The sequence below is a fragment of the Podarcis gaigeae genome (genome assembly GCF_964106915.1).
Source record: "Podarcis gaigeae genome assembly, chromosome: 12".
Classification (NCBI taxonomy): Eukaryota; Metazoa; Chordata; class Lepidosauria; order Squamata; family Lacertidae; genus Podarcis; species Podarcis gaigeae.
Window position 1 is genome coordinate 33537865 of NC_139688.1, and position 23736 is coordinate 33561600.

The following is a 23736-nucleotide window of genomic DNA, read 5'->3' on the forward strand; positions in this document are numbered from 1 at the left end:
GCTCTCTTTTATAATTGAATGCTAACATTTATTGAAGAAATTTAGTAAAAGCATTTTGCCAATTATGCCTTTTCTTTGATTCCACACTACTCAAGGTTGTAATTATAAGGACAACTTGTTTTATCTTGCCATTGCTTAAGTTTTCCATTGAAATTAATTAATTAATCAAATGCTGCTCCCACGAGCCTGCAAGAGATGGCTTACAAAGGGATAAACAAACAATCTATTGAAGTATTGTCATTAAAACGAGCCTGAAAAACAATTCTAAAAATGCAGCAGCGGGCAGAAGACAGCCTCCTACCAGCCACCACTGATGCAGGGACAAAAGCATCACTTCGCCAGTGCGGATCTTCCCCTGTTGGCTGCTGAATGTGCAGGTTTGTGGGTATAGCCCTGACAGGGTCACAGCTAGTGACAGCTAGTGACAGCTAGTGCAAGACCTCAAAACAGGCCATTCTGAGAATGTGTCAAATAACAAGAGATCTAAAGCTGGCCTTCTAGCCATCAGATGATGGCGCTCGAGTTGGTCTGTGGCTGACTGTGGCCATCCTGGCTGACCCTGCAGCTACCTGTCTGCCTCTCCTGCCTATGTGCAGCAGGGTGGTAAATGTCGTGTTTGCCCTGCTGCTCAATGCAGCCCCACCAGGCAGCAGCCTGGGTTAGGATCGCTCCTTAAAACATCTAGCCTGTAGACAATCTTCAGTAAAATGCTGAATTAATTCAATCAAATGTTTTTTAAAGTCTGTTTGAATGTTGCTATTGATAGGGTCCTGTGTACTTCCCAGGGGAGAGGACCCCACAGCTGAGAGGCCACACAAATGGTGCTGCATTTGTGTGGTCCGGGATGCTGCTTCTGTGTCTGGGACGACTTTCAGCATCCTTTTCGAGTCAAGCAAATGCAAAATGTTTGGAGGACCAACATAAACTTCACCTGGCTGTTGGTTATCCGTCAATGTTTTTCCATAATGCATTTTTCTGTTGCTTTATCAAATCCCATCCTTTCCCTTCCATTTCCTTCTGAAACTGGCAAAGGAATGTATCTCTGTTCTGCAAAGTGGCCAGTGAAATGCTGGCATTAAAATTTTACAATAGTGTCTGGCAAGGCAGGCTGTAGTCCACAAAAGCTTGTGCCACAAAACATTTGACTGTCTATGCCACGGGATTCTTATATTGTTTTGCTGGAGCCAACTAACATAGCTAACTCTGGCTTTTAAATGGCAGTAACAGCCCAAATTCACTTCAAAGGATTTCCCCAGAGTTGCATGCTGAAATGTGCTTGAGGTTAGACATGCTCTTTGGCCTTACAGATTGAACTGTTTTAGTTGGTTTCTTAACATGCTGTGTAAGGAAAGCTGCACAGTGTACTGTTCTAGGCTTCTCTTCCCTAAGCAGAGGGAACTTAAGGACAATCTCTTACAGGGTCAGTTTGTTTTAGAGGAGAGAGTGCTGAAGCCTTATGGCACCTGTAATTATCTCTTTTATTTACTACAGGCAGAACAGGTGCTTTGCAGGCAGAGAAACAAGCACACACAGGCAGATGGTGCCAGAATTCACAGCAACAAAAGAGACAGTATCAGCCCTGAAACCCCCAAATTCTTCCCTTGCAGCCCCCCAGCTACCAATCAAAACTATTCCTGTCATTATTCTTAGCCCCAGTGCTGAGACTGAATAAAGCAGACTGTTGCTTTCTTCATGCAGCTAAAATCACTGTCAAAAAAGGCATGATGATCTGATACAACACTTCCATGTTACTTAGCATCTGTTGATAGTGACCAAGTCTTAGCGAAATGAAAGGCATTGCTCTCTCCACCCCTTCCTCTCTCATAATTGGCTTAATCGGGGTTGCTTCTTTTTTCTGTTACTCACCGGTATGGAGTGTACCTCTTTTTTCCCAACCTGTGGGAGCCATTTTGTGCTGGCACCCAAAGGACTTGAAAATAAAGAGCAGGGGTCGATAGCTCTGATGGGAGAGTATGAGGCTCTTAATCACAGGGGTGTGAGTTTGAGCCCCATGTTGGACCAAAGATTCCTGCATTGCAGAGAGTTGGACTAGATGACCCTCATGGTCCCTTCCAACTCTACAATTTTGTGGGTGCTGGCACCCTTTTTTTTTAACCGAAAAAGTGTAACTATTGGAAACCAGTAACATTTGATTCTAGATCCAGCTCTCGATATGCACAGGTCCTTTTGAAGCTAATGATTCCCCAACCTATCTGTATTATTATTATTATTATTGCAAAAAAGCAAAATAAAGGAAAAAGCTTAAAACACAGAGGGATAGCAACAGGGAGGACCTGTTGCTACTGCACCACTGAATGGAATCAGGTGGGTATAATCAGTCCTCCAGGTGGAAGGCCAAACGATGCCCCTGTGAGATATATACTAAAAAGTGTGTGGTTTTTTTTAAAAAAGCGAACTATAAACGATTCTAGTATCCATAGATTTAGAATCTTGAAAGAGGATTGGTTTTTCTTTTGAAGCAGTCTCACGCTGACATCTAATTACCCTCAAAGGAGTTCAACAACAACAACAGCCCCCACATAGTCTGTCCCTGTGCTATTTCAGTCAGCAGTAATGCACAGATTGCACTTGATGTTCCATTTTCTTGAATTAATTTTTTTTACAGAATAGTCACAGTTCAACTTCCTTCTAATTTTCCAGTCCAGTGCCTATGGCCATCAAGCTGCACAACGATAAGAAACATCAAGATTTTCAGGTGAAAAATTCCATCTGGCATATATCATGGGCTCAATGATGTGAGGTATTGTCTGCCTGATCTTCAGTGTGATGGTTATACTGATTGCACTTGAGGAATCGTTTGCTGTTATGTATATGTGTTGCAGTAGCAACTGGAGATGCTGGTGAAGCCAGTTCTTCCAGGATTTGGATATGAGTTTTCAGGCTTGCAGTGCTTCCCTCAAAGAAATGTTAAGTATCGGGAGACCCAGATTATTCTTGGGCTTGGATTACTCGAAACCAAAGAAGAATTCCAATTGAAACCTCTGCTCACCAGCCTAGCCCTTGGCCTGTCTTCCCTTTCTATCAGTCTTATTCTTGATTCCCTTTGAACCCTACGTATCTGACTGGCATTGCCAGCAGCGGCAAGTGGCTTCAAATAGAAGAAAGGAGGGAGATTGCCTTCTTCCTCCCCTTTAATCTGGTTCCAGGATGAAAGGTCCAATCACCCCTGGGAAATAGTTTCCCCAAGGGCGGCTAACAAAGTCAGTAGCTCTTGGGAATACAGGATTCCCCAGGGGCTCCTGGGGCATTGTCTTCTCATGCTGAGAGACTGCCTTCCTTCCTTCCTTCCTTCCCGCTTCCAGTAGTGCTTCTGCCAGTGAAGGCAGTGTAATATTCTGGCATAATTGTTTTTTAAATAGCTCATCACTGATCACAGGGGAAACTTCACCTCAAAACTGTGATACAATTTAGTATGGAAATGATGCAATTTATTAGGATTAGGTTGTTTGCTGTTTAGAATCAGGCAATGCAGTGTGTATTTGGCCTCTATAATTTTGTGGTCTAATTTACAATGAAATTTCATGCTAAAATGTGCATGCTGGCTAATTTTTTAAAAGGCCAAAAAACTAGACAAAGAGTTGTATCGACATTTGTCATACTCAGAGTACAGTGGTACCTCGGGTTACATACGCTTTAGGTTACAGACTCTGCTAACCCAGAAATAGTGCTTCAGGATAAGAACAGAAATCGGGCTCTGGCGGTGCGGCGGCAGCAGGAGGCCCCATTAGCTAAAGTGGTGCTTCAGGTTAAGAACAGTTTCAGGTTAAAACGGATTAAATTAATTAAAACGGACCTCCGGAACGAATTAAGTACTTAACCTGAGGTACCACTGTAGTCATGTTTGTTAATTTCAGTGGTTTTGTCCTGAGTATGATCAATGTTAGATACAACACAGAGGCCATAGTTTATATGGTGCACCAAGACACAAGCTGTCTATCTTTAGACACTGTTACTTCTCCTGGAATCATACAGCGAGCATTTCGTGATACCAGCACCTCATTTTCCAATCAGTATTGCTTTCTTCTGAACTGTCCTGTTTAACTATAGATTTAGCATAAACGGTGTTTCCGTGCGCTGCTCTGGTTCGCCAGAAGCAGCTTAGTCATGCTGTACGCCGGCTTCCTTGGCCAATAAAGCGAGATGAGTGCCGCAACCCCAGAGTCGGTCATGACTGGACCTAATGGTCAGGGGTCCCTTTACCTTTACCTTTACATACAGTTAAGAATCTGCTCTGATAAAATACAACTCAGTTAAATGCATCACAGCTATTTTCCTTTTCTCAGATGCAACAATGAACAATCTTGGTTTGGTAGCCTAGTTTTTTTAACAAATCATGGTCTGGACAAACCCTGTTCTGCTGAGTATGGAAGAGCATGAAACCTTGGAATTGTTTTGCTAACTAGTAGCAGAGTTTTAAAGTGTCTTGTGGTCCATTTGTAATGGATTATCTGCTTGTTTGTGTCTGAACTGGGCCATGGTGGCATTCTATGCTAACTCAGTTTGCAAGACCACTCTTTCTTATTAATAGATGGAATTGGAGTGAGGCTCTCCTGGCCTCCTTGGAGCTGATGGTACAATGAAGCTTACATACATCAATGAATGGGCATAGATGGGCCACTGGTGCAACTAGTTCTTGCATGTGTTTTTTCCCCTTTTAATGTCACAGTACTTCTGCCTGTGAGGGGCTAATGTGATTTATCCTTTAATCTTCCAAACTACATTTACCAGCTGAAATGGAGAAACGTAAATGATTTCCTTTTCAGTTCCATGAAAGTAAAAACTTAATATAGAATGTCAGCTTTGCCAGGGAAAAACTACCATTCAACAGGCTTCATTTAGTACCAGCCAAAACGCTGCCATTTTCAAAATTGGAATTGGCTGTAAATGTTATAGCTGGAAAAGTGACTAAAAGTATATACTGTTTTAACTGGCTACAGTGTCAAAGGAAAACATCACTGCACAGTGACGACTCTGAAACTTTTCTCGGAACAGTGAGAATGTACACAGAGACACTGGACCATTTTGTCCAGCTCTCTTCTCCTGTCAATCACTCAGTGTTCCGTGTGGGCAAAATGGTTATTTTCAGTAACTTCTCTTGCCTGGTTAGGAGTTGTAGGAAATCCAGTGCTGTATTTTTTTGTGAGATGTTGTAAGCTTAAAGGACAACTGCATCAAAATGATAGATGCAGTTTTAGCAACTAATGTTCAGGTGACAGTTTTGCATTTTGGGTTTATGGTTTAGGCTGGAGATATGCAGCTGGCAGCCTGCGGGCTCAGTTTGGTTTTCAGGACCTTTCTGTTTGCCTTCAGCTCCTCTGCTGCGTGCTCAAGGAAGCAAGATTTTAGTGGGAAGATACAAAGGACATTCTAACATTTCTAAATTCTGTGTATTTCTTGGTGAAAGACCACATTCTTCTAGTGAGGGACCACATTATTTGTCTGCAAAAGGTCCTAGGCTCACTCTATGGCATCCCCAGGTAGAGAAAATCCTGGAGAGATGCTGGCAGTAGGGTAGGCGATACTGAGCTAAATGCCTTGACTTTGTATAAGATGGCTTCCTATGTTCTATTCTTTATGTGTCTGAGTTAATGTTCTAGATTCCCTTTAGATGCTGGAAGTCTGACCTTTGAGTTAAGAGCAATGCACTTCTTTCGCTCTTGGAAGGGGGCTGGGCACTGGGAAGAGTGAAAGAAGAGTTGTATCAAATTGTGCTCATGACAACAGAAATATACTGTAATCACTGTGACTCTTCTTTTGTTTACTGCCTTTTCAATAGCATTTATCTTCTAGAAGTTCCTCAGGAACTTCTAGTGACCATTGACCTGGTCTAAAGGGCAGCAATGCAATACAGTGGTACCTCGGGTTAAGAACTTAATTCGTTCTGGAGGTCTGTTCTTAACCTGAAACTGTTCTTAACCTGAAGCACCACTTTAGCTAATGGGGCCTCCTCCTGCTGCTGTGCCGCCGGCATGCAATTTCTGTTCTCATCCTGAAGCAAAGTTTTTAACCCGAGGTAATATTTCTGGGTTAGCAGAGTCTGTAACCTGAAGCATATGTAACCTGAAGCGTATATAACTCGAGGTACCACTGTAGTAATCAAAAAGCAAAACTGAACAGAGGTTGAAAGGTTAGGTAGTTTTGTCACTTCCATTAAATCAATAGGATTTGTTGAGGCTCTGTGAAGTTTAAGACCCACCAAACCAATTGCCCACCATATTTTCCCTTCTATAAGACGCCCCCATGTATAGGACACCCCCTATTTGGGGGGAAACAACCATTTGCCAGTCCACCCTCGGCACTGTCCTTGTATAAGACGCCCCCTAATTTTTGACATTATTTTTTAGGGAAAAAACCCTAGTCTTATACACAGAAAAATACTGTGTGTGTGTGTGTGTGTGTGTGTGTGTGTTAGTGTAAAATATGTACCAAGAAAACAGCAGGTAAAACAGATTTCCAAAAGATTAGTGGATTAAAAAACCCCAACCCAACTCCAGTAACTAGAAACTGGTCATGCTATAAACATGCTAGGAAAAGTAGACCAAAAAAATTTCCTGGATGTCAAAAGCACCATTAAGGCAAGGGTTAATCTACTGGGCCAGTGAGTTCCATAGCATGGGGTGTCACTCAAAAAGTGAACCTGTTTCTCCAAAGAGAATGCAATACTTCCACAAGACTACAGATCTCATCTCTGTTCCTTAAATCATTTCTGTTTGCTCTGCATTAAATCTCTGCTTGTTAGTCCATAGCAGATCCATCAGTGACTTCAGGTGCTGGTTCAGAATCTCACTGTCTTTTTTGAGGTGGGATGGAAGGGAGAGATAGAGTTGGGAGCCATCAGCTTGTTGAACATCATGCACTGCAGTTCTCTGTGGCTTGCCGTGTGCTGCAATAATCCCCAAAGTCCCATTTTTTGGCGACCCAAGGTCACTGTTGTTTTTGAGCTCCTAATGGACTGCTAAACATGACTGGGAAGTTGTGTATAGCTTGGTAGGTTACAAGTTGTACAGACTTAGTGTTTTGCCTCTTGACTTGCAAATGACCGAATACACAACCACAGACTGTATCAAGAGTATTATATTTGGCCAATAGCAACTTTGCTATTAGACTGTATCAACAGTGTTAAAGTTGCAAATGGCCAAATGTGATACTGTCAATACAGCTTATGATAGCAAAGTTGTCGTCAAACATGGTGCGGTGAAACAGAGTAGCCAAGGAGAATATTTTTCTTTTGCTGGGAAAGGACTTCTTCCCCGCAGGCAAACCAGTCATGCTTTTTGGAAGGTCTGGCAAGTCCTTAATTGATAAGATGGAAATGAAGGGGAATTTTCTGGGTGGATATAGCATTAAATCTGGGCAGAGTCCAATATTTCACCCTGGAAGGCATAGCCATAAAGATTCAGGAGTGTATTTGTAACTGAACACACAAAAACCTAATCAACACGCGCAGTGTCAGCAGCATCAGTTCTGTTGATTTGTACTCTTCCGTTCATCTGCAAATAACAGGCTGAATGGACAAAACCAGGACACGGCAAGATAAATGCTTGACAAACATATGGGAAAGGCAGCATGCTGCTAACACAGCAAGAAGGAATCAAAGTACACTGCAGCACAAGCAAAAAATGGCTTGTAACATGGAAAGAAAGAGAAAAGTGAAATAAATGCAAGGCTTTCAGGAGAATGCTCAGGCTAAAGCATGAAACAGAATTGTTTTAAAGGGCAAAACTAAGAGACCCACATTTAATGTGTCTTGTTTTTACCTTTCAACTTGGTGTGGGGACACGGGATCAGGACTAGGACCATGATTTGCAGGATTGTTAATGTTACAGTCCCAGCTGAAAATCATATACCTCTAAGCTGCAGTTTGTCCCAGGAGGGAATGGACATTTTTTGTTGAGAATGTAGCAAAGGGGGAAAGTGCTAACTTTCTCTTTCCATGGTGTAGTCTCCACTGCATTTTTTTTTTAAAAAAAGAAAATGCAAGACACATTAAATTCACTTATTTAATTAAAGCATGTATACATTTAATGTATCTTCTAGTTTGAACCTGATGAAGTTGAAAATAGTTTGGGAGAAATTTTGCTTCCCAAAGTAGGTAAAACCTTTCTTTTATCCCACTGTCCACTGTGGTTAAACAAATTTTGCAGGTTTTTGAAACAATCCTTCAAAACCTGTTTAGCAGATGTAAAAAAACGTAATGGGTTTATATCTCTTCCCTGTTGAATTCATGATGCCTCATGTCTGGTTGCCTCTCACAGAGATATCTTATTTATTAGCTTCGAAGTACCTAGAAAAGGTATTTTTTTCAGAGGACTTTTCCTCAGAAGAGAATTAGTCAAAGTACAATAGTTCCAAATTGCTGCCTAAGGAATAAAATTCAACTAAATTCAGGAAGAACAGTTTTCATGACAGTGTCTTAAGTGTCTGAACAGCCCGCTAGGATATTTTAGAAGGTGCTGAACAGTCTTAAAAATGTTGCTGATTATGTGTTAAACCAAAGAGGGTGTGGGAAAGATATATAGTCAGAATTTGGGTTACATATGACTATTTTCTGCTTGGTGGACTAAGCACTTTTACTTCATTTATTTCAGCTCATCTTCATTCCACAAGGGAGATGGGAAATCCACACCCTCAGGATCTAGGAGGCACCAAAAGAGATACCATAACCACTGGTATTATGATAAGCTTTTAGCTCTCCTATCTCCCATGTTTTCATGCAGTAGAGGGCAGACTTTCCAGGAGGAGAGCCTTAACATTCGGCCTGTATTAGTAGCATGAGTACATCAGTGCAGCACACTTGGTTTGCTCAAAGCTATTGCTTGATCGGTAGGGATTCAAATTGAAAAGAAGTAATGTGTTAGACTGGAGACAGACGTAGCTTTTAAATAAAGTTTAAAATGATTTAGGAGAGGTATTTCTCCCTCTGGTACAGTACACAACATTTTCCTTCTCACCTGAAACAGATTTTTAAGGCTTTTTTAAAAAATATATGCAAAAACCTGTTTAGTAGAGTTGCAAGCGAGGCATGTATATGCCACAAAAAGCCGCTGTTCCTTCAGATCCAGCCCAAGAACATTTGCTCCCTGAGGCAAAGGATAAGGTGGTGCCTGCCTCTCCCACAGACAGAATAGGACCAGAGTGACAGCTGAATCTTGGTTTGACCCTGGCAATTGTATTTATTTATCAAAGTATTTATATACCAATATTGCATGTGAAATATCAAGGTTGTGTACAATGAGAATATATACCAATACAATAAAATGTGAAGTACCATAAAAATGCTATGGAATAATCATTCAGATGACTTGGCTAATCTTACAGAATTTAAACTCAACAGGCCTGTTGCCGTAAAACATTCTCCGAGACGCTCATGAAAATTAACAGTCAGTTGAATTGCTCCTGGAGAAGAATTCCATAGGGATGTGTCTAAATCCTTCACCATTCCTGAGGGGAACAGGCTAGCTTTGCGGGGAGGTATAGAGGTGACATGCTTAGGAGATTCATGGAGAATGTGGGTCCGGGTTGCCACCCCATGGTATTTGCTGCCCAGAGCAGCTGCCTCACCCTGCGTAATGGTAAAGTCAGCCCCTCTCTATCTACGGTCTTGTTAAGAAAAATGTGTTTTCTGTTACTTGTGAAATCCCCTTTGCTAGCTGCTCACCAATGCTGCTTCTGTCTCCTTCCATAGGATGTGCCTTAAATATGTGGGATGTGACTGCAAGTTAGCAACATGCTCCTGTGAATTGTTTGCTGATGAATCCAGATTTATTTATTTACTTTTGGTCTCTGTACTGAGACAAAACATCTTGCAAACTGCACATGGGAGAACAGGCTCACTGAAGGTGGTAAAAAATTCTTTTTTAAAAAAATAAAAATTGAACAGTGAATGGAAAGGAATGTAATGTAAATCTTTGATGTCTGCCAGGGTAATATCGGCTTTTCACGTAGCTTGGATGAAAGTTTGAGGGATTTTTTTTAATTTTATTTTTAAAAAGGCAGTCTGCTCTTTCCCCCTCTTCATCCATAATTCTTGACAGGCTGAATTATCTATAAATAACACATGTAGACAAGATTATTTAGTTAAAAACACATACCTCCAGAATTTGTCAGCTAAAGTATGATTAGTTAAAGGTTATACTACCTTGTCATAACACCAACAGTACATGGTGAAAAAAATGCATGCTGCAATTTCTTGTCTTTAATATGTGCCTCTTAAGAAGCAGATTTTCCAGCCTACAGGTGATATCCATTGCAAGTCACACTCAGCCTCTCAGTGGGATTACTCTGGGTAGGACTAACATTGCTGTAAACATTATATGAGTGTTCAATGGTTAACTGAGAAGGCAAATGAGTTCCTGAGCTCCGTTAATATTGCAGCTGCAAATGAAGGCTTTGTTTTGCAAGGAGAAATCTTGTGCAAATTAAATAATTATTAATTATTACGGTTGGGTTTTTTTTTTTTTTTAAATAACCTGCTGTTTAGAACGGCATGTGTATGTATGTATTGATGTGATTTAAACTATTAAAGTATTTTGAATATGCCTTTATCACAGAGCAGGTTACACTAACCCCTCCCCCCCCAAACCCCCCAACAACCAGAAACTACAGTTTCAGTTCAAGGGCACAGACCAGCAAAGGAAAAACACCCAAGGGCAGTTTGAAGCAAGGCTAGTAAGGGATGTGGCCTAGATGAATTTGGTCCTTGGACCAAATTTGGTTGCCCACCCCTGATGTAGAAAGATGGGCTATGGGGGGGGGGGACACAACCAAATTGTAGCAGATGGTGGGGGGTAGAGCTGAGGAGCATTCTTGTCTGCAGTTTCCTCCTTCTCCCCCACTATTCTGCAAGATTTTATCTGTGAAACTTTGACATCTCAGCCAAGTGAAAAATGCATGGGCGAAGGGCTTGTGGCTTATAAGGGTTGTGGATACAGGGTGAGGATTTAGATCATGGGTAGGCAAACTAAGGCCCAGGATCCAGCCCAATCACCCTCTAAATCCAGCCCATGGATGGTCTGGGAATCAGCGTGTTTTTACATGAGTAGAATATGTCCTTTTATTTAAAACACATCTCTGGGTTATTTGTGGGGCCTGCCTGGTGTTTCTATATGAGCAGAATGTGTGCTTTTGTTTAAAATGCCTCTCTGGGTTATTTGTGGGTCATAGGAATTCACTCATTTCCCCCCCTTCAAAATATAGTCCAGCCCCCCGCCCCCGCAAGGTCTGAGGGACAATGGACCGGCCCCCTGCTGAAAAAGTTTGCTGACCCCTGATTTAGCACCTCCTTTCCATTTTTTGAAGTTTAGAATTGGTATGCTTCTGAGTCCTATCTACATTATATTCTGCCTCTGTACCTAAACACTTGCTATTTCAGGAAGAGACACATATCTGTGTATTTCTTATAGTCTAGAATTGAATAACGCATTTGGCAATTGTAGCTGTTAGTGGAAGAGACACAAACTGGTGTCTGAAATGGAGGGGATTGTGTTGAAATGTTTTGCAGCTGTTAACAGCTAATTTACCAGGGTTCTGACTTCTAAGCCTAGACACCACATTTGCCACCTACCTTGCTTCGCCTTCTATCAAAATATTCCATTTTTTGGCATGGACGTTAACCTGGATTAGTGTTGTAAAATATTATACTACCCTCTAATGATGAAATGTTGTAAACGGTCAAAATATTATGTGTTAATTAGTATTAAAAACAGAGGCAGTGGGAAAAAATCCAACGGAAGGTGTCAAAATGAGAAATGAAATCCATATGTTAATCACTTTAAGGGTGATAGATTTGAGTGTGTGCTTTGGAATGCAGAGTTCTTGCTTCCGCTAGCTGCGTTTGGCTGTATCTTGTTTGTGTGTTTAGTAGGTTATTTTAGATGTGTTGTTTCTGTAAAATGCAAAACAGGAAAAGTGAAATGTAGTACAGTGGTACCTCGGGTTAAGTACTTAATTCGTACCGGAGGTCTGTTCTTAACCTGAAACTGTTCTTAACCTGAAGCACCACTTTAGCTAATGGGGCCTCCTGCTGCCGCTGCACCGCCGGAGCACGATTTCTGTTCTCATCCTGAAGCAAAGTTCTTAACCTGAAGCACTATTTCTGGGTTAGTGGAGGCTGTAACCTGAAGCGTATGTAACCTGAAGAGTATGTAACCCGAGGTACCACTGTACTTGGGAGGTTACTTCTGCTGTATGTGTGTGTCTACATAACATAATCTGTTGAGGTGAGCAGTTAATGTATATAACAACCAGCCATTGTGTGCATACACCACACCTCATGGAGAATGTGCACATAATCTGTCTCTGAAGAGGGAATTGCGCACATTTCCCAGTGTACAATCTCCGAACAGGTCTTGGGGAATGTGAATACATTGATAGGATTTTGTACATTAACTGGATATTTTCCACACTCTCAGGGTGTGCTGGTGGGAGGGAACACAAGAAGCTGTATAAAATTAGATTGTTGCCTGCTGAATTGCCAACCTCTGAACTAGAGTTAGGAAAATAAAGGCATATATGCTGGAGAATATGCATATTGATGAGTATTTTATTCAGAAATCCGAAATAAGCTCTTCTAGGTGTAAACAGAAATAAGAGAAGTTGATATTCAGCTTGTTGTTAGCCTCTTAATTGGTACAAGACTATGTATTGGCTAATATGGAAAAATAAAATCCTCCATCGTTAATTGAATGAATAAGAAAAACATTGGAAATTGCATTGTTAATCAACATGATATATCAACTAAGAGCCAAAAATAACTCACAAAGTCAAGTTTATAGATAGATGGGTTTTATTTCATCTATCCATCCATCTATCTTCTTAGCCTCCCATATTTATTATATACTTTCTTTACTTTATTTCCCCCCTTATTATCCTTGTGCATATGTTATGAGCTTATTTTTAGATTATTATTTTTTACAATACTGACTTGGTGCACCTGCAGAGCTTTTCTAACAAATATTCATGTAACATAACTATATGCATGTTAATGGCACAGTATGTTTTTAACATTAAAATACCTACCAGGCTGTATTTATGTATGCAGCTCTTGAGCATCTGCAACAGTTGTGCTGCTGTTGATTCGATTGTTATAATTTTATAATTCATTATTTTGATACTAATTTAAGGTTTGTGGAAATCACTTGAGTCTTTACTACGAAGAAGAAGAAAACATCATGATATGAATACATAATTTTTACTTGTGACTATTGTGATAACTTTATTTCTTTAACTTCTCAGATAGCTTCTGAAACAATGGTGGTCCATTTCATTTGTCACTTAACATGATCTCCTGTGTCTTAATATATAAATTCATTCACATGCTTTCCATTATTTCTATCCATTTACTTATTTCCAGAGGGGTAGGCATGTTGAGTCTGTTGCAGCAAATAACAGAGAGTCTTACAGCACCTTTGAATAACAAATTATTATAGCATAAGCTTTTATAGACTGGAATCCACTTCATCAGATTTTTTTTTTTTTTTGTGTGTGTCTCATCTTCATGGATAACTATGGATTTCATTTTGTCAACCTCTATTTGGAAGCTAATTTGCCAGTTTATCAGACTGCATTGTAAGTCACACTCTGGAGATCATCATTATCTTTGGCTGCACAATGAAGGCTGTTCATCAGACTGAAGCATGGTTTTGTTTCCCTTTCTTCCTCCCCCAGTGCCAGCATCATGCCCGCCTCCTAACAGTAATCTAAACAATAACAGAAATTAGATATAAATTGAGATAGGTCTGTTTTGGCTGTATCATGTGAGGCAATAGGTGGAGGCCCAATTCACTGAACATCCCCTCCAAACAAAACAATCTACTCCACGTAGACAAGATGTAGAGATCTGAGGATAAAAGACTGCAATTACATGCAGGCCATTACCATGCATCCCTCTTGGGGAGGCGATTGTGGTTGCCTCTCTTTTCCTTGGTTGTTCTGCTGCTGCCCTGTTGCCCTGTGCTAATCAAAGCTCTGAGCCATAAACCAAGAACAAACCTTAGCTAAACCTAATGGTCATAGCTGTCAACTTACAGATTTGAAAATAAGGGACCAGCAGGCTCGAAAATAAGAGATACGATACGATACGATACGATACGATATCTTTATTGTCATTGTCCCTTGCGGAACAATGAAATTGAAAAACTACATAAAACTACCACGAAACTACATAAAACTACATAAAAACTACATAAAACATTCAAATACCCCTAAAAACTCTAAAACCCCATTTTAAAATACATTATACTGATCAGCAGCCAAAATAAGGGATTTTCAGAGGACAGGTATGTTCAACTTCTGAGCCCCTCCAAGCCAAAGACAGAAAGCCCAGCCAGCAGCCAAACGAAACCTCAAGCGATTGTTCCCACAACGCAGCAACCCAGCAAAGGGGATGCAGCAAGGAAAACCACTGTCACCTCTCCACTGGGAAGCACTGAGCAAAAGCGAGTCCCCAGGCAATGCGGCCAATTAGATCGGCACAAGGCATGCAAGCTCCACCCCCCAGTCGTTCTTAGACTCCTTATTGGGTGAGCAACGCAGCCAAGCCACACAGTTGGAGCCTCCCTCCTCCCTGGCTGGCAGGCAGGCAGGGAGGGAGAGGAGCTGCTTCCTTTGAAACCCAGGAAATTTAAGGGATATCATCAATAAGGGACAGCAGCGGGACATGGCGCTGGGATAAGGGACTTTCCCGCCAAATAAGGGGCGGTTGACAGCTATGCTCATGGTTAGCCTGTGGGGAGATAAACCATGAGCCTGGTTTCAGATGACATGCTAAGCTGGGCGTGGTTTAGCTTAGCACAGCAGCAGAAATCCTGGAGAAGAGCTAAGTGACACTGATCTTATCAGCAGGAGTGTGTGTGTTGCCCCTAAGGGCTCATCTGCTTGCCCCACTGCTTCCCCCCCTTGAAAATCTGTGGTTTACCATTGAATCAGAGCAAATGGGCATTGGGTTTTTTGTGGATTGCTGTTTGTTCCAATTCAGCAGTTAAGAACATGCTTTCTAGGGGAAGGTTGCAGGGCAAATGCAAAACCACTTGTACCCATGCCTAGAAAGCACAGGACAAACAGAAGTGTGGACAAGCCCTAAGCTATGGTTTAGCTTAGCACGGCATGCAAACCAGGCTGCTACCTGAGCATCCAGCAGAACTTGTAGACCAGAATGGACAATGATTTTCTATAGGTGCATACTGTGGTGGGATGTGTGTAAGCTCTATGATAAAACTGGCTTGCTAGGCTTCTTCCCATGATATGGCAGTTCTTTATGTGGAAGGATTTTTTTTCATATGGAGGGGAATCCAATTATGTGATCCACCAGATGTGCAGTTTGAGATGGGACAGTCCAGATATGAGTTTGCATCCTGAGTGAGAAGAAGGCCATAACCAGCTTTGCAGATTAGAGGGAGCCTGAGCTGATGAAGTGTATCTGCCTGTGCAGAGATCAAGGGCAGGGTCATGGCTCAGTGATGGAACATCTGCTTTGCTTGCAGAAGATCCCAGGTTCAATCCCTGGTAGGGCTGGGAGAGACACCTACCTGAAATCCTAGAGAGCCACTGACAGTGTAGACAATACTGACCTCAGTGGTCCAATGGATTGAGTCAATATAAGGCAGCTTCCTATGCTCCATGTTCTGGTGCCAATACAACATGTAGGTGCATAGGCTCCCTCTATATGGTTTGGTATTCTGCATTTTCAGGATACCTAACTGTGCAGAGAGAGCATGTGTACACCTTGTAAGTGAAACACATTCGAATGAAAGTGTTGGGGTCAACGGGAAGGCCAGCAGACATGACTCTTTCCCATCTGTGCATCAGTGGTTTTAAAAACTTCCTACCTTCAGACACCAGGACGCAGGTGGCGCTGTGGGTTAAAGCCTCAGCGCCTAGGACTTGCCAATTGAAAGGTCGGCGGTTCGAATCCCTGCGGCGGGGTGCGCTCCCGCTGCTCGGTCCCAGCGCCTGCCAACCTAGCAGTTCGAAAGCACCTCCGGGTGCAAGTAGATAAATAGGGACCGCTTACCAGCGGGAAGGTAAACGGCGTTTCCGTGTGCGGCTCTGGCTCGCCAGAGCAGCGATGTCACGCTGGCCACGTGACCCGGAAGTGTGTCTGGACAGCGCTGGCCCCTGGCCTCTTGAGTGAGATGGGCGCACAACCCCAGAGTCTGGCAAGACTGGCCCGTACGGGCAGGGGTACCTTTACCTTTACCTTTACCTTCACCTTCAGACATAATTTTTCACATTGTTTGGCATGCCAAGAAACCCTACCCATTGTAGAAGACCATAAGAAACATGTGAGGCTTCTTCTCCTGTGTCTAGGTTGCCTGACCCACTGCTGGTTGACCACCTCCTCTCTGCAAAAGTAAGGGTTTGTTTTGAAAACTTGGGAAGTAGGGAGCTGCAGGAGAGGGGAGACAGGCATTCTTTTTGCAATGTTTCGGTCACTCAGCAACTTAAAGCAAGTTTGCTAGACATATGAAGGAAATATCATTGGAAATGTTTTGCTTCTTTTCAAGCCAGTTAATTAAGGCTGTAATCCTAATGCCATTTACTAGGGAGTAAGCCGCATTGAATTCAGTCAGGCTTATTTCTGGGTAGACATGGTTTGGATTGAGTCCTATGTCATGTTTAAACCATAATGTATAAAAAGAGAAGGTTTTCTTGAAAGCACGACAATATGAAATAACAACAACAACAAAAACTGTTAGCATATAATTATGTTCAGAAAGCATTCACTCCCCCCCCCCCCCGGGTTTAATTTTCATTGTGAACAAATGGAGAAGGAATTACACTTTGTTTTTAGAAATTTATCTCCCCACCATATGTCACTGTCTGTATGAAGGCTCTAGTTTTATTCTAAGAGTCTAGTACATTTTTAGTAAATAAGTTTCAGCAATACAGTGGTGCATTCTTGATTGATTTTGATGTGAGAACCACTAAACAAATTTTTTTTTCAATATTCTGCTTTCTAAGATATGCCAAGTCTAAGAAGCTTTCAAAAAGTAAAGATGTTACAACAGTGAGATCAATTCGGATGCATGTATAAAATCTGCTAAATGTGGCAGAATGAAGTCTTCAAAATACCCATGAAAATATTATTCTTGTTCAATTTCAGTGCAATTTGATATGCCTCAATCTTTGATTTATTAAAAAAAGAAAGTTCCACACAGTATGAAATGAATAATTGCGAGTATATCATCTCTCTTTGGGCATATTTCTAGTTGTAATTTCACAAAATGTATTAGTAACAGCATAAAGAATTGATAAAAGACTCGTTTGCAAGTACTCTGCAAAGCTTGCAGCTGAATTCTTGGATGCGTTGGAATTATACTAAGCAGAGATAACCTCTATAATATATTCTGTAAGGGCCAGAATTTTCAAAATGTGAGATGTGTTTAGGGACATTCAAGCAGACCATTATCATTTTGTTCTTTGCTAGCATTTAACTTGCCTCGTGTTGGAAGAGTTCACATTTTATTTTATCCTAGTAGCTACCAAGTTACTTTTAGTTTTCTGGGCCTAATTTTTGATACATCATCATTATTATTATTATTATTATTATTATTATTATTATTATTATTAATTTAGTATGTGTATATACACAGCTGACTCCCTATTTATGTGGGGGTTATGTTCCCAGATACTGCCATATATGTTAAATCACATATACTGGGGCAAACCATCTAAAAAGCCAGGTCGGCGGTTTGAATCGCCGCGACGGGTGAGCTCCCATTGCTCAGTCCCAGCTCCTGCCCACCTAGCAGTTCAAAAGCACGTCAAAGTGCAAGTAGAGAAATATTTACCGCTCCGGCAGGAAGGTAAATGGCATTTCCGTGTGCTGCTCTGGTTTCACCAGAAGCGGCTTAGTCAAGGCCAGCCACATGACCCGGAAAAACGTGTCTGTGGACAAACGTTGGCTCCCTCGGCCAGTGAGATGAGCACCACAACCCCAGAGTCATCCACGACTGCACCTAACAGTCAGAGGTACGTAACCCCCCCCCCCAAAAAAAAACCCCTCTGGAAACCTTTAAAAAACTCTTTTAAAAATCAGCAGCACTGGCATGAATGGTGGCTCTCAGTCTTCCTCATTGGTGGAGGACGATGTGGAAACAATGACAAGGGGGTAGACTGGGACTCCAAAGTGCTTGGCTGTGGGTCAGATTGCAATTGCAAAGGCTCCTGGGATTGCTAGCCGTTTTACCAACTCACACATTTTTTTCAGCTTTTGTACTCTTTTGGGTCCGTTTCCCCCCTTTCCGCACCTTTCTGCAGTTTAAATAAAAATTATTAATTTCCTGGCACCATGTGTATATGTGGTTGCATGTGAGTCAAACATGTCTAAGTGGGAGTCACCTGTACCACATTTTTCCAGAAGTGACCTCCAAGCAGTTTAAATAAAATAAACAAATAACTTGTATAATTGCAAATCACGGAACACAATTAAGATAATAGTAAAACGCCGTCAGTCTCAAGGTCATGGGTCAAAAACAGTCTAACCATAGCCAACAAAAGCAAGAAAAATCAAGTAAATTTCCACTGAGGAGTAAGCTCCCAAGAAACATGTGGCCATCCATGCTTCAGGGTGTTCCATAATTCGGGCAGCGCTACGGTTCTAGAGGCGTTTGGTTCTTCACCTCCTCCATCTCCATCCTCATCCTGCCTGAACTGACACTCCGTTAATGTTCTCAACCATCTTGTGTTCTGATTGCTTACCCTTGGATGAGAGCAGGGCTGGATTTAGGTTTGATGACGCCCTAAGCCAGCTGTCCTTTGTCAACAACAGACTGCCACTGTTTTTTGTGTTGAATATATGCTATATGGTAATTTATGGACCTAATAGGTGTCTAAAGCCATTTGCACATAACAAATTATGTATTTTGTTAAAGTAATTGTTGAACTGAAATACAATTAAGAAGAAGTATATATAGAAATGAGCAAACCAGTGATATTTTAGGAAGCAGGCAAGCAGGTGGGGCGTATTATTTACATCACAGGAGCCTACACAACACAAAACACTGTTGCTATATGTAGGTTTTATTTTATTTGTTTTTTATCTTATTTTTGGAAATGTACATCTAGTTATTTTTTCTTTAATTTTTTTTGGGGGCCCCCAAGAGAGTGGGGCCCTAAGCTATAGCTTGTTTAGTTTATACATAAATCCGGCACTGGATGAGAGCCCTTTGGCTTGCACCCTTCAGATTGCCCCAAGGGCTTGTGCTTTTGCAAGTTACCAGCTTTTATATATTGCATGCATCCGTGTGAGAGAAGAATTAAATATGGACAGGTTCTTTGTAAGTCTCTTCAACCCAACCACTAACATCAGAGAGATGTAGAGCTTTCCAAATTTCACCCCTCAGTTTCACTATCATAGTTTTTTCACATCTCTAGGATGGTGTTACAATTAGCGTGGCAGCCTCTCCAGCTCTGAAGTCATTGTGGACCTCTTGTAATTTCTTCAATGGGGTTTGTGGATCAGGGCTCTATTGTCTCATTCCACAAGATTATTATTATTATTCCATTCATATACTGCCCTTTATCCAAAGATCCCAGGATGATTAAAGATAGCTTTCACAAGTATGGATAATATGTTTTACATGATTATTATTTTTTTATTAATAGGTTGAAATCACAGAGTTGCATCAACTTGGGTGAGCTTATAGAAAACCAAACTACAGTTGCTGTGATTTGATCTCTTTGTGTCAAATGTTCATCTCTCCATCAACAACAATGAGTTCAACAACACAACCAGGTCAGTCTCTCTTCGTTTAACCTCCTGCTGATGTACAGGATCAATATTTGTCCCTTGTTGACAAAGAAGAAGGAAGCGGCACACAAACATACAAACAGAACATAATGTTTTCGTGTATTTGAATAACCCAAGTTTCACATCTTGTTAATCTGTATTTTCTCATCTATAACATTTTCTTGTGACCTATTTATCAGTCAGTGCAGAGAAGTCCGATTGGATTAACCAGTCCACATGTTAAATTGGCATACAATACACCTGTGATAACATGAAGTATATACTGCTTGATTTTTGTGAATGTGTGAACCCTCATGGAAAGTTACAATTCATTTACTTCTCTCTATGGAAATAAACACTGCAATATCAAAGATGCTTAGGTCTGACTTTCTTACTGAGATGATATTAAAATTAAAGTACTCCCAAAACATTCTGGAAGCTGAAATTCAGTACATACTATCATTACAAAAAACCCTCTACTAGTAAACAATTAAATTTTTTTTGTCGCTTTGCCTTGAAAATCAGGACATGGAGGTCTGCTTCTTAACAGCATCTAACACCTTAGCACTGAGTAATCTAAAGCATAAGAAACATTGGTGTACTGGAGTTCCTCTGCTCTTTGGCAAGCTTGAAACATTCTCAGGTGGCCATGTAGGAAGGAGTGGGGAAAAGAACACAAGTTTTAAAGTGTGGGAAAGCAAGCAAACCTGTTGGGTTTTCTCTGTCACAGCTTTAGCAATCCCCATTGTGGACAGTGGAGAATTCCAGTAGTTGCCAAAAATGCATACTTATTTGTAGAATGCAAGCTTCATTTACTAGTATGGAATATGCCTGCTCACCTGTTAGAAGAAATGGTCTATACCTCTCAATTCAGGAGTGGGGAAGCTGTGTCTCTCCAGGTGTTGGACAACAGCTCTGCTTGTCCCTGTCCATTGGCCATGCTGTTTGAGGAAATCGAAGTCCAGCAACATCTAGAAGGGCAGTGGTTCCCAATCCTTGCTTTAATGTGTGCATGTTTTCGCAATGTGGTGTTGATTTTTTTAAGGCTTGTCTATTTAAGCAAACAGTTGGAATCTAGAAGTCAGCAAAGAAAGTGTAATATTTTAATATCAGTTTAAGAACAAATAGCAAGAGAAGTGTAATTGAAGTTTTTGCTTCACCTCCGTTTGTTTAATTTAGGAACGTTCTGTAGCTGAGGTTTGCCAGAGTAATCTTCTTGCCAAACACATTGTGCTGCAATTGCTTATATAATTATGTTTAGAAAAAGAACACCAAAGAATAATCGGAGTTCCAAACTTTGCATATTTAGCTCCACATTATTCTCCTGCAGTAAGCTTGGGAGAGGAAAGGAATTTGTGGTAGTTACAAAATAGTTGGGGAGCATTAAAAGCATACACACTGGTTCATGTGATCTGGGACTGTATGAAATAAAAGAAACCTGAATGTTTATGGGTCTAGCTGACCTATTTTCCTCTAAGTTCCCGAGGAGCCTTGCAAGCTGTTTGGTTTATGAATTTGTGTAGGTGTTAAAATATCAATAATTAGCTGCAATTTCATGATGTTAAATTTCAGTCACATTTCCAAAACCTAAGGAGTAGGCTGTCCTTTCAGAGAAGGAGACCACAACCATCTCACTTCTATATTCTTAACCTGGGGCTGAGGAGGGAAAAAAGAAAGAGGGAGAGTTTTAGAGTATGAGTGGTATGTGTGTGTGTGTGTGTGTGTGTGTGTGTGTGAGAGAGAGAGAGAGAGAGAGAGAGAGAGAGAGAGAGAGAGAAAGAAAGAAAGAAAGAAAGAAAGAAAGAAAGAAAGAAAGGGACAACTGCATCTTGTTCCTGTTATAGAACCTTTCACATGAACAAATTCCACATTACTCTTCTGAAAGCTTTTAGTATTTCTGCAATCATGTTTGTCAACTCAAATGAATTCTGAGAAGATCTCTATGTTGCTGCTTTATGCAGCATATTGGCTGGAAGTGGGGTGAATAAAAAAGCAAATTGTCTCTTCAACTAGATGTGCACATGAAATATGGGCCACAGCTGTAGCACAGCAGCCTGCTGCAATGTACCAAACAAAGATTTTACAGGGAGCAGGATGTCAGAGCTAGGGAGTTTCGAGAAATGGAGAAAAGCAGCATAGGAGGTGAAGCAAATAAATCAACACACCCACACTCACACTGTTTTGTGTGTGGCTTCAGGATAGGAAGGCCTGCAGAAAAGGGTAAATTGAAATAGTGAGAGCAATTAAATTGTGGGCCACAATGCCAAGGGAGTGCTGGGTGGCAAACAGTGGTTGAATGTGATCTGTTGATGTGAACTAACTAAATAGCTCAGTCTGCTTTCCTTAGGAAGATACTGGGCTTGCCACCTATTGTAGGGAATTCATTCGGAAGTGTGTATTCAATCACCTGAATATAAAGCTTGGGCTGATGCCCTGAAACAGTGGCTAAGTTTGCATATTTCTGAAGCTCCTGCCAGTTATATCTCCTTATTGACCTCAGATAGTTAGTCAATTGATGACAGAGATGGAGAAGGAGGCATTTCGTTTGGGCAATTACAGGTTAAAGTTTTGGACAATTATGAGTTAAACAGGACTCAACTCCTTGTTGTTCAAAGATTAATGATTTAGATCTACAGTATGTGAGAACTGCCGCTAAGAAGTCCTGTCCCCATTACTCCTTAATAACCCTATAAATTATGGAATCCGCTCAGCTTCATTCCCATATACACTAACTGTCTCTGAGAACAGGAGAGAACTTATCCTTGCTCATTTTAATGTGCTGCTTTCTGCACGGTTGAGTGGATGATTTAAGAAGGCCATGGTTAATGAATGGTTGTATTTGTGAAGGGCTGGAGCAATATAATCTGCTGATCATGTTCTTCTTCACCATAATGTGCAGAATGCATGTATAGAAAGGTTGGTTCTCCCAGTGTTAAGAACTCTTCTAGGAAGATCTCCTAAAAAGTTGGTTAAGGGAAGTTGTCTCTTATGTTACTAAGAGGGTTAATTAATTCTGACTTCAATGCAGATAAGTTGAAATTCTACGCTGGCTTCTTGAGAGAGAGAAAGAAGTATATTTGTATGTATCTGTTTTTAACTGTTTAAACCAGCTTTATGTTTCATTTGGGTATCTAATTTGATGGGTCTCTGTAATAAACTGTGCATTCATGGATGCATGAACTCAGGCCTGGGAGTAGAATGTGGCCTCCAGGTACCCCCATCCAGCCCCCAGGCCACACCTCCACTCCAGGAAAACACTTATCTTTGGCCCTGCTCCAAACACTCTCCTTGAGTGCTTTTGCTTGGCTAGAATATGTCCTTGAATGGTGACTGACAATGCCTCTCGTTGGTCTGGATGGAGGATGTGTGGGTATAGAACTCTTTGGCTTATGCACAGCTAAAATGGTAGCCTGCTGTGACCAGTTGCTGGAAGAAGGCCAGGGCCTTCTTCTCCTGCTTGTGGGATTCCTGAAGGTGATGTCTGGCCACTATGGGAAGCAGAATGCTGCACTGGATGGATATTCCGTTTAATCCAGCAGGCCTTTAATCCAGCAAGAAGTGATGGCAGTTCTAAACCAAGGGTAGCCAATGTCATGGTGCCCTCCAGTTCTTGTGCTCCCATCAGCTCCAGCTGACATGGCCAACCATCAGGGATGTTGGGTGATGTGGAATCCAGCAACAATTTTGGGGGACACTACGTTGGCTGCTACTGCTTTAAACTCAAACAATAAGAAGTGATTTGAAACATGGCCTGAGCAGTACTACCATTGGTGCTTGGAGCTTCTGCTTATAGCCATGTTCTTTTAAACTGATGAAGAGTGCATGCTGGTTGCCTGTAAAATTATCTTTTTTAGAAGATGCAGATTTAATCTGCATTAAGTGTGGTTTAACTTCTGTTAATTCCACCTGCAGGTATATGGCTTTTTATAGCGAGGAATGGAGGCTATTAGACCTCACTCAGTTCGGATTCTTAATAAAGCATGAAT

General features: G+C 41.3%; 1 protein-coding gene across 2 annotated transcripts in view; it reads left to right on the plus strand.

The window, feature by feature from the left end:
- The window catches only part of HDAC9 (histone deacetylase 9), a 469199-nt gene that overhangs the window by 41565 nt on the left and 403898 nt on the right, over positions 1–23736 (plus strand). For both annotated transcript variants that reach the window (XM_083705231.1, XM_083705235.1), the window contains one exon: positions 19627–19756. In XM_083705231.1, the coding sequence (XP_083561357.1) occupies positions 19711–19756 (46 nt within the window). In that variant the 5' untranslated portion in view covers positions 19627–19710. The remainder of the gene's footprint in view (positions 1–19626; positions 19757–23736) is intronic.